A 12,250-nucleotide genomic window follows, 5' to 3' on the forward strand; every position below is an offset into this window, starting at 1 on the left:
CACCATCAAAGCAAGTAACAGAGGGCTTCCTAAAGCCCCCAACATTATGTTTTATATGCCAAATTTAATTTGCATTTATTCCTTACTCTCCCTTTGAACCAGCATCACAGACTTGTGAATTGATAGATTAAATTCAAATTGGAGGTTTAGAAGGAAGTTAGCTTCCACATTTATTTCTGCTGGTGATCCTAATAAAGGCAACTGCTCCTAGGTTACTGAAAGAGACAGCATCACAAATCAATGCATGTCACCAACAGAGTAAAGACAGATGTCTCTGATTAATCAGAATTCAATTTTTTGCAAGCAAACAGCAAATTCAAAGCAAACACTTTTTTCCCTACAGTTCTTCACTTGTACCTGATTAGCCAACTATTTCTGTTTACATATAAAATTTTTAAAACAGTGTAACTAATGTAGTCATTAAATGGTATCAGAGACTCAGTTTTTCTCAACGGATTAAACATTTGATTACAGCTTCTGAGTTATTCTTAAAGGATGAATTGAAACAAAGACAAATATACTATCAATATGCTACAAAGCTGTAAACAATTGATTAATGATATTCTAAAGCTAAATCCAGTAAGTTCTGGTTATTTTTACACTTTACTTAACCAAAGTATTTCTAAACATTCAGCCAATTTATTTGAAAAAGAACCTCCCGTTAGTTATTTAAACCAAAAAACATTTATGAAATTTTTTATGCCCTGGTTTTTCTAACTTTTGAGGATTCTCTAGATTTTCTTCATCACACTTAAACATAGCATCTTGTAAAGCTGTCAGAATAAGACAGCTGTAATGTTTTAGCCATACTAATGCCAGCTATTGATCCTAGTAAGAGGAGAAAGAAGGAGAGAATGTGCTTAATGGGGCATATTTGTTCTCTATTATTCTCTTTGCCTACGGATAAGGCTGATTTAAATAATGATACACTTTTCTCAGTCACTAGATTCACACATTCTTATACATTAATTATTACTAACTACCAGTTAGTAGTAAATACATTGATAGATTTAGCATTTAACATTTTATCAATAAAGGATCTAAGAATGTTAAATTCTGCTGTGCTTTTCTAATTCAAAACCATATAAGAATGCAACCTTCTATTGTATAATTCATACTACTTTAAAAACATGAATTTATATGCTTTGCATACTTCAAAGAATTAATCTCAACCGTAATATGTACTTTATTTTCTACTAAGTATGTCCACTTATGGTGTGAGTATAAAGTCATAATGCCAAATTAAATTCAGGTATATGTACTTTGAAAAAAGTGACTGTATTTAAAATTTCAAGAAGAATCTTATTACCAGCACAAATGAGGTACACAGAGTGATATTTTTTGACATGAACTGGGTCCCAGGATTACGTCCAAACCAAATACATAGTCTAACTTTGAGTTCAGGCATATGTCCTCATTCACACACATCCAGAAATGACAAAATAATTAATGCCAAAATAAGAATTCATGAGTTTGTGATTATTACATGAAATAGCCACTTTTGTATTATACATATATTTTGATGCTTCCCAGAAAAACAAAATGGGAAACACACGCCCTTCCATGGGACAGAAAGATCGGAAAGAAAATAAAAACTAACTTGTACTAATAGGTCTTGTCCAGGAGTTGAGTTACTATTATTTCTTGGTCAGGAAAATCTTACCATTATAATATTTATGCTCTAATTAAAGTACATGATAGACATTTAAACATGACTTCAAAAATATTTTCTTACCTTATCAAGAGAGAAAGTTTTGGTCAGGGCAAAACCCCATCCAGCTTCAAAAGCTCTTCGAATCATTGATGTACTGGTAGCTGGAGTTGCACTAGCAAGACCAAAAGGATTTATAAACTTCAGTCCAGCCATTTCCACACTAATGTCCACCAGATCAATGGGAGTGTAAAAGAGGGGCAGTTCAGGCTTGGCAGAAACCGAAGCTCCATATTGTGACTGCAAAAAACAAACAGTCAATAATTGTTCTTGCATCAGATCTGATCTTCCCATATAATCTTTTACAAAAATCACTCCAACACAGCACTCGAATAAATATAGATTACGTTGGTCTGTTTACAATGATGAAAACTGGCAAAAAAAAAGTCAGCAGTGAACCAAATTCACATAATATCATCTTTTCCTGATTTAGAAGGCATTATAGAGAGTATTACCAGAAATAAAATCAATTAAATAAACGAAAAACTCTATTGAAAACATAAAGAGATTCAAAAGGGAAAAATTTCAGAATTTATCTCCCTGGTCCTATAAACCAGCCTTTTTGTACTTAATTTGTGGAAATGTCTTTAGTGCTCAGAGATACGGGCAACAGCAAGTCAGGAGGCCTAAATTCAATTTCCAGTAGTCTCACTTCTGTTTATGAGATTTTAGGAAAGCCACCTAATATGTCCATGTCTTTTTCTCCTCTACCGTTTTCAGTAGAGCAGCAGGAATGCTGGTTGCCTAATTTCCTACCTCACAGGGGTACTGGAAAAGGCAGCAGATCATAAGCCACAGGAAGACAAATAATTTGGAAAGTGGGGACTGTACTCATGTGCAAGAGGAGAGTTTCTTTTTTCAGAACCCAAGCTGGTACCAAAACAGTTAATGTCAGGAAACCTTCAACTGGTTCTCAAAACTGGAAAATTACCTTCGTTAAAGGAACGCTGTGATAACGTTACCTTGCATTCTGAAAACACTTAATGCAAAGTGCACGGCACACAGAAGAGTGTAGGCACTTGCTAAATGTTGTCTCTTCCTCACTGGGGAGGTTATTAAAGATCTCATCATGCCTTTGGTTTATAAAGTATCTCTGTCTCTTTCCTTTTCCCCCTCCTTCCTTTTCTTTCTGTTTATCTCTGAAAGACAAATAATACTGGCAAATATAAAAAAAAGGATGAATTTTCTAAGCCAAACTGAATGGATAGGGCTAGTTAATTCCAAAGTAAGAACTCCTTTCCCTTGTGAACCATCACTCAAAGGAAAAGTTGTTTGAGCATAACTTTAATTTTACAGGAGTGTGTCTTATGTAGATAAAAATTGCCATGACTTGCATACAAATTATTTCTGGACCTCCACCATTTATAATGCAAAGTAAAGTTCACTTAATATGTAAAAAGGCATAAAACTTGTCAATTGAAAGACTAATGTGTCTCCTGCATCTACAAAGAGGTGCCTGATCACATCAAAGCTTCAACTATGGCAGGCATCTTCTGCCAGGAATGTTCTGGGTTTCAAGGTACATTTCTGAATATCGGTCAGTCCTGTTGTGAATATAATTTCTCCTGTCCTCATGTGGAATTGTAATACTATTAACAAGATTAGCAAAGACAAAAGGTATAATGTTTAATACAGGGAATATGTTAATTTGATCTGTGTGTGTGTGTGTGTGTGTGTGTGTATGTGTGTGTGTGGTGTGTCTATGTGAATTTGTACAGGGGATACAAGAGGGGAAAAATATCTTTGATGTGATTTTCTCAGCTATGTAATCATAGTTTAAATTGCATCAGGCAAATTTAGGTTAGACTAAGGAAGACTTTCTGGACACCATGGACTGGTCAACACTGGGAAAAATCTCAATGTACTTTTCATATCTGAGGAATCTTAGAAATTTCAGGCAAGTTTGTGTCTGATGCTAGTAGCAGAAATGCATATGATTCCATATTCTTATTTAGATGAATGACACTACTAGTTTTCTTCTCTTTTTAAGGTTTTGCACTGGAATATCGAATCTCCTCAATCTTACAGATGAACTTGTTTATTATAATCACAGCTATATGGCGTCAGGCAACAGCCCACGGAGGCAGATACAGATGCATAGTTCAACTTGCATGTCTTAATTTATGTAGTTTAAAATAAATAAGGCATTGCCCTGAAATCCTTAAGACAGTTGCTGCCTTAATACTAAAAAGGGAATGATGTAGACAAACTTCCCAAGATTTTCCTTAAGCTTCAAAACAAAAATATAAAACAAACAAACCAAAGCAAACAACAAAAAATAAGCAGACACATAAAACTCTTTCAAATGAGAAGTATAGCGTCTTATAAAATAGGCATTTTTTATTGACAAAAATACTACTGATATGTATGCATATATGATGTAATCTAAAATCTTTACTTGTAATAGGCAGTTGTTTTTCATATTGCACATATGCAGGGTTTTTGTTTTGTCTTTGAGACTTTTCACCACAGTGTGGTGCTACAGCAACCCAGTCTGTCCCACCTCATAATTTACTCATGCCCAATGTATGCTTCCTTTTCTGAAGTTTAAAAGCCTGTTCCCCTCTGTACCCTTCCTCAGACAACGTAAGCATTTCAAATTTCAGCTCTCACCATGAAGCTAATTCCTCCTAAATCCCATTCATAACCTTCAAACTCAGATTTCCAAGAGACTTCAAGACTTTTGGATATGGATATTTTGCTGTTACTTCAAACTCAACTGCTTCAAATTCTATCTCATATTCTCTTCTAAAGAATATGTTATCCAGATTTTCAACTTCAGACAATACTATTTTTCCAGTCATCCAATAGTGTTAGTAAATAACAGTTGTCATTAACAGCCTAGATTATGTTAACTATACTGGAATTAAAATAAAAAAACTTAATTTAAAAAAAGAAAGAAACAACTTAGATGTTGAGCAATGAAGATTAGTTCACCAATAATACTACTGTAAAAAGGAATGTTATATTGGCATCAGACTGATGCAGAAACTGATACAAGAAAAAAAAGTACTGACTTGAAAGAGTGTTTATCCTGTATAAGTGAAAAACTGGTGGGTTAACATTATATGTAAGTCCAAAAGTTTTCAGTAAAAAATAAGGAAACAAATAAATATTCAATATATATATTTATTATAATAGTATATGTTATTTTGTGTAGTGCCATATATATGTCACTCTGTTTACCAATCTATCATAAAGGGTAAATATCAATATGTTAACTAGTGTTATCTGAACCGGGTGGGGTTGGGATGGCATTTAATTTTTAAATTTTTGCTCATTTTATCTTTAATACTTTCAATACTGAACATAAATTAATTTATATGAAACAAGTAGAATTAAAGGTATACTAAAACAATTTTCTAAAAGAATCAATGAAAAACCAGTAAGTGAAGATCGAGGTAAATAGATGACTTGTTAGCTTCCTCCACAGATTGTCCCAAATCAATCCTTTTAGCTATATTTAATATTATACATAAACTTAACAACATTTAGAACTAGAACAATCAAAGAGATGACCAACCTTAAAAGCTTTATTTTATAAAGAGAAAGCTAAAGGTAAAGGAGGTTAAGTGAGTACCTATAAGTTTATTCAGCTAGGGGCAGAGCCAGAATAAAGTGTGTATTTTTCTATTTTGTTGGTTGATTTTCCTTCTACCACCTTAAGCCATCTCTCAGAAATCAAATGTTTCAGTCATTCTTCCTCAAAAATACTGTGTGCCATCCTGCCTCTGCACCTTTTCCCATTCCATCTCTCTCTTCTCCACCTACATAAAATTTCCCAAGCTGAAGCACTTCCTGACCACTGGTAGATAAATAATTTTATCTGGACTACTCCTAAGGCATAAAAAAAATAACATTATTTCAATTTTTTGGTTACACTGAAAATATTTGGTTATATGTTTAATCACTAAAATGCTAAAACTTATCCACATATTCAGGAAATCGAATTCAAATTTCTTTTCTTGGCATATACTGATTGCTTCCATAACGTAATGCCCATGAACTCAGACACAATTCTTAACATTCATACAGAATTATTTTTGCTCATGTATTTATTGAGAGCTTGACGTTATAGAGATGAACAGAACAGACAGGTCTCTGGAGCTCATGAACAGAAGAATGCAAATAAAGCTACCAACCAACCAATACAGAATTAAAACCACAGATAGTTCATCACACTGCTACATGTCTCCATGCATTACTTCATGTATTTCCACCGTATTTCCACCGACCTAACATATAATCCAAGTCTTTCTTCACCCATCAAATGACTATTCATTTTTCCAAACTCAGATCATTCATGCCAGTAGATGCTTCCTGGGGCATTTACTTAATGCATTCCATATCCATGTCTAATATATCATACTGTCATCTCTGCTCTGCTGCAATTTAAAATATGCCTGTACCTCAGTAGTCATCATACTGGGCTGTACATGCTAATTTTCTCTTCAAACAGAACATAAGCTCCTTGAGGGCAGTGATCATATCTTATTCAAATCAGTATCTCCATTAGAATTAGAAATATATGTAATATACATAATTGTATTATATACTATATATATATAAAATACTCTTAAAGGCAATTCTGCCCCCTTAGAGACAAAGGTAAATAAAATCGCCTTTCCACATGGCAACCCTCAGATATGTTTTAAAGAACTATCATATTCTTTCCAAATCTCCTTTTCCCCCAGGCTAAGCATTTATAGCTTCATAATTACTTTTCATACACAGTGCTTTTCAACATTTTCATTGTCCTTTGTTGGATATCTCATTTATCTTTTATGTTCTGAAATTGAGAACTGTGCTAACATAGATGAAAGGGTTAAATACAAAAACCTGAATTTATGTGATTTCCTCTTTCCTTTCTCTTTCTAAAACAGGAACTGCCTTATAATCTGGACATTACCACGATTTCTTTGGTTGTTCAAAACATACCTAAAGGAAACACACACACAAAAAAAACCCCAAAAAACAAAATCAAAAAACCAAAAAACCCTGTAGAATCAAAAGAGGCTAAAGTGATAAGTAATTGAGAGGAGGACAGAGGGGGGAGGAAAAGTTAGAGATTAAGGAAAAGTGATATGTGGAGCAGATTTTTAGAGTGTAAAGGTAATAAGTGATATTTCTTCTATAGAAGCCATCGTCAGACATTAAGAGACACTGCACATGAGAGGGATGTCTAAAGATGACTTTTTAGAAAGTTTGCTTTTTCTCTCTCAGAATTTTTTAAGGGGAGACTGAGTGAAGATTTTAGTCACTTAAAATTCCATGTAAAAAAATTATCTGCAGGACATGCATAAACCATGAGAGGTCCCAAATTTATATGGGTTACACTTAAATTTTCTCATTTCATTTCCACCTACAAAATCCTTCAAGGCTCTTCACTACCTCCAGAAGATAGCACCAGCTCCTTAGCATTATGTAAGCCTGGGTGTGATCTGGGCTCTTCCCCACTCCCCACACTTTCTAATCTCCTTTTTCACCCTTTCTAATCTCATCTACTACCACTCCCTCACAATATTTTATGCTTTCATTTATTAAACTACTTATAATTTCTCAAACAAAACAATATCATTAATGTACCTATGCATTTTGAGTCCCCCCCCACCCCCCGCCCAAATGTCCATTTCTGTCTGGCTTTTCTGCTTTGAAAATCCCAACCAATCTTCCAAGACTCAGGCCTGTTGTCATCTTGACCACGAAACTTACCTGCCTATCCACAAGCAAAGTTTTTCCCTTATCATACTCTGCACTTGTTTGTTTCCATGTATGTGTCTCCTACCTAATTTAATTGAAGCGCCTAGCATAAGACTTGGCAGAAAGATGCTCAAAGTATTAGTTGAATATGTCAGATTAGTGACCTTTACTTAATCTCTTTTTTACATCAGTCCCCAGTAAGATGATAATCACTTTACATGAAATCATCATCAAATGCATTCCAGATATATATTTCATTATTCTATGATTCTAATCTAGAGTAACATTCAACTCTTACCATTGCAAGACTGTTGAGTTTAGCAAAAGCACTAAAAAGAATTATTTAATGCAATCGTAAATAACTATTCTGGACAATTAAGTTACAAGGTAAATGTATGCATTCTGTATCAGGACAAACTGACAAACATTTACTGACCTCACAATTTTGCCAGGAACCAGTTCAAAATGAAACATTTTTCTGCCCCACATGATTTTTAATTTCTGGCTTAGAATGGATTTGTTTGATTGCAAGCAATAGAAACTAGCCGAAGCGGCTGTTAAGAGCGAGGGTACAGAAGCATCTCATGAAACGCGGGAATGCAGTTAAGCCTCTAGGAAAGGCTGGGGATCCTCATGGGAAGCAATATGATCTGTCCTTCTCTCTCTCTACTCCTCTATGTGCTTCTAGTTTATTCTTCTGTCTCTGCCAAATGGCTTCCTCTGATTCTTTATGTAGAATGGTTGCGATTCTATAGGGCCAGCTCAGTCCTTTTTAACTCTACCTATTAAAAACAATTGAAGAGTTTTAAAAATCCTGATGTCCTGGTCAGACAGACTCCACACCAATTACATCAGAATGGCATGGAGTAGAGCTCAAGCATCAGTACTTTTTGAATACTCTCCGAGGAATTGAACTGTGCAGCCAAGGCTGAGAATCACTTCTTTAGCCATGTCAATGCTCCCCAATTCCTAAATCTCAAGTGAGAAATTCAAGTTTGGCCATGATCACATTATATGTTTACGTTATTAAAATAAACGGCTACCAGGGGCCTGTTCAAGAAAATAAAGTATTATTATAAGATGCGCAGATACTCTAAAAAGTTCCCATATGGGGACTTCTATCTGCTTATACAGTAACAATTCTGACAGCCATCATTACATTGTCCAAATATCGAGGCCTAGCACACTTAATTTATTCTCACTAAGATACTTGTGCACTAGTAAAGAATACTTATGTCAGACCCAGTGAGAAGTGTTTTGTACTTACTCTCTCCTTATGATCACAGCTCTTCAAATTAGACATTATTCTCCTACTGAAAATGAGGGAAGTGAGGCTCAAAGAAAATAAGCAACTTTTTCAAGGATAGGAAGCCAATAAGTAATAGAGCAAGACTTGAATTCAAAGCTTACACAGCCTACATTACATCAAGCTGCTCTTATTTACATAAATGATATTCTTCTAAAGTATTAATGTCCTCAAAATTGGAAACTGATCTGAAAATTATTCATGATGGTTTGATTGAACACACACAACATATGTACACACATACAAAAATCTACTGTCAAAAATAAAAAGTATAGGGGCGCCTGGGTGGCACAGCGGTTAAGCGTCTGCCTTCGGCTCAGGGTGTGATCCTGGCATTAAGGGATCGAGCCCCACATCAGGCTCCTCTGCTATGAGCCTGCTTCTTCCTCTCCCACTCCCCCTGCTTGTGTTCCCTCTCTCGCTGGCGGTCTCTATCTCTGTCAAATAAATAAATAAAATCTTTAAAAAAAAAATAAAAATAAAAATAAAAAGTATATTCCATTCAGATAGTGATAAGATAATCAAGTAGAATGCCTTTCATTTCAGAATGAAAATAAAAACAAATACAATCTTAAACTATAATGGCCTATTATTTTATTATTACATTATTACTCTCTATCACTGGTATTCTCCTACTATACCTGGCTGGGTCATAGAATTATACACAGAGAAATTTGCATGTATAATGATTATGTTGTTGAGGAAAAGCAAATCACATCATAATTATGTATCCCAATTGCATTTTTCCCTAATTTATTTTACTAGAATGAAAATTAAAAAAAAAAAAAAACACTGTTAAAAGCAAGACTATTGGTAGTGTTATATTTGATTGAAGAAGAGAAAATAACTACCACTACGTTCCTTCCAATCTAAAATCATCAGCTTTCACTTACTCATTTTATTTATATTTCATTGTGATGTAACTACAATGGTCCCTATCTTGGGGTACAGCTGCTCTAGAAGCATCCATTCTGAGATTATTTTAAGGCAAAGAATAAATAACATCGTATAGCTACTTAGGACTAGATTAATTCATAGGCTGGATTTATGCATTAATTAACTCCAGGTCAGTTACTTTGCCCTTTGAAGAAATATCTATTGAGGGGAAAAACTGGCAAAAAAGAAATTAATTTGGATTAGCTGCTTCCATGGTGGAAAGGCCTAGGTAGAGTGATTACAATTATGACATAAAATCAGATTTCATTTCTCATTTTGAGAAATTACTATTTGTAATGAAAATTTTAGAAAAGATATGAGGCTACAGAAAAGTTTCTAAAAAATAATGATCCCATTTTATTCACTTCTTTAAAGGATTATATTCACATTGCTCTTAAGAAGATATTTGTAACCTGAGTGCAGAATTAGGCTACAAAATTAAACATTAACTCAAATCCATGTGATCTTTTTCTTCATCTAAATTGACCTCCACCCCCAACTACCAGCTCTTAAGCAACTTAAGGTAGTATCATGCAAAAATTCCTCCTCTTCAGGAAAAAAAACTATTCCTCCCCCAGTTTTCCCCATTTACTTTATGACACTACCATTCATTTAGCTTAAGCCAAAAAGCTGTGTATTATTCCTGATACTTCTTTTCTTTCATTCCCCATTTTTCTTCTACCAGCAAATCTAATGACTCTATCTTCAAAATACATGAATCCACATACTTCTATCTATACTCATTGCCATAATTATCTCTTACTGGGATTATTTCTTACTGTTTTTTCCATTTTCCTTGCCTTCTACTAGAGTCTACTCTTTACTTTGCACCAGAGCCTTTTAAAAACACAAATTTGATTGTTTAAAACTTTTCATTCATTTCTCATTGCATTTTGTTAATATTCAAACTCCTATGCCTCTCATGAACTGGTCCTGTCCCCCTATCCAAATTGACCTATTATGCCACTATCTATGTTAATAAACCTATCAGTCACATATGACTTCCACTAAACTCTATCTTTCCCTGGGTGTTTGCAATTGCTATTCCCTCTTCCTGGCATGCTCTTTTTTTTAATCCTTGTTTCCATTTAAACTTTACTCCCACTGCCAGTTACCAGCTCTTTTAGCAATTGCTATGGACTGAACTGAACTGTATTCCCCCAGAATTCATATGTTGAAGTCCTAACACCAAAGTGATATTCTTTTGAGATTGGGCTTTGAAGAGTAACTTAAAGTTAGATGAGGTCATGGAGGTAAGGCCCTCATGAAGGAATTAGCAGCTCTATAAGAAGAGACACATGTGAGGACACAGTGAGAAGGCAGCCATCTACAGCTAGGAGAACTCTCACCAGAACCTAACCATGCTGGTACCTGATCTCAGACTTGCAGCCTCTCGAATTGGGAGAATATAAATTTTGAGTGCGTAAACCACCTAGTTTATGGTATCTTGTTATGGCAACCCGAGCTGAATAATACAGCAACCTAGGGTAGAATCACCATAAGCCAAGTGAACTTGTAAAATGTGCTTCCTAAAGCTCATGTGTCCCATGATCTAAAATGCTTGCTAGCCATTTTTGATCTTTTCCACAATACTTACGAAGTGCTTACTCTATGGTAGGCATTGTGACCAGGTGCTAAAAACATAGCAGTAAATAAAGTACATTTTCTGATCTAATGGATTTTCCATTACAGGGTGATGATGAGAGAAGGAACAAAAACACAGATGAGTGTGTGTGTGTGTGTGTGTGTGTAATGTTGTGATTTGTAATTAGAAAAATATATTTGGTCTTCATCGTATTTCTAGCTCCTAAAACCCTCAGAATTTCCTGAGTGATGAGAACAATGAAGGTGTCTTTTTTATGGTAATGGATGAAAGCACCTAAGGATGGGGGCTCCTTGTCAGGAGAAAACACCACAGGGTTGGCAGGTTGGAACTTTCTGTCCCATCCTCTTGATCCCGACCTCCTGGGGCTGGAGGTTGAATCAAGATTTAATTAATAGTGATTATGTAATAAAGCCTCCATAAAAAAACAAAAGGACAGGGTTCTGAGAGCCTCCAGGTTGGCATACAGGTGGAGATCGGGGAGAGAGGTGCACCTGGGGAGGGCAGGGAAGCTCTGCACCCTTTCTCCATACTTGCCCTGCACATCTCTTCCACCCAGCGGCTCCTGAATTACATCCTTTTATAATAAACCAGTGAGCTAGTAAGTACAATGTTTCTCTGAGTTCTGCGAGCCACTCTAGCAAATATTAAACCCAAAGAGGCAGTCACAGGAACCTCTGATCTATAGCCAGTTGGTCAGAAGTACAGGTACCAACCTGGACTTAGGATTGGCATCCTGAGTTGGAAGGGGTCATTGCAACCTCCAATCTACAGCTCATTGGTAAAAAAAACAAAAAAACAAAAAAAAAAACACCAGAGGTGGTAACCTGGGCTTGTGACTGGCATGTGAAGTGGCAGGGGAGGGCAGAAGGAGGGACAGTCTGGCATAACTGTGCTTACTTGTGGGATTTGATGCTATTTCAAGGTAGATAGTGTTGGAACTGAGTTAAATTACAGAATATCCAATTTGTGTTCCAAGTATTGCTTTGCAGCA

At 35.4% G+C, this 12,250-nt stretch overlaps 1 protein-coding gene across 2 annotated transcripts in view; it reads right to left on the bottom strand.

The window, feature by feature from the left end:
• The window catches only part of DPYD (dihydropyrimidine dehydrogenase), a 793,664-nt gene that overhangs the window by 373,590 nt on the left and 407,824 nt on the right, over positions 1-12,250 (bottom strand). For both annotated transcript variants that reach the window (XM_045801716.2, XM_045801717.2), the window contains one exon: positions 1,736-1,951. In XM_045801716.2, coding sequence (XP_045657672.2) covers positions 1,736-1,951 — 216 coding nt within the window. The remainder of the gene's footprint in view (positions 1-1,735; positions 1,952-12,250) is intronic.

The sequence above is a fragment of the Ursus americanus genome, chromosome 12 (genome assembly GCF_024610735.1).
Source record: "Ursus americanus isolate L20-20 chromosome 12, mUrsAme1.1.p, whole genome shotgun sequence".
NCBI classification, from domain to species: Eukaryota; Metazoa; Chordata; class Mammalia; order Carnivora; family Ursidae; genus Ursus; species Ursus americanus.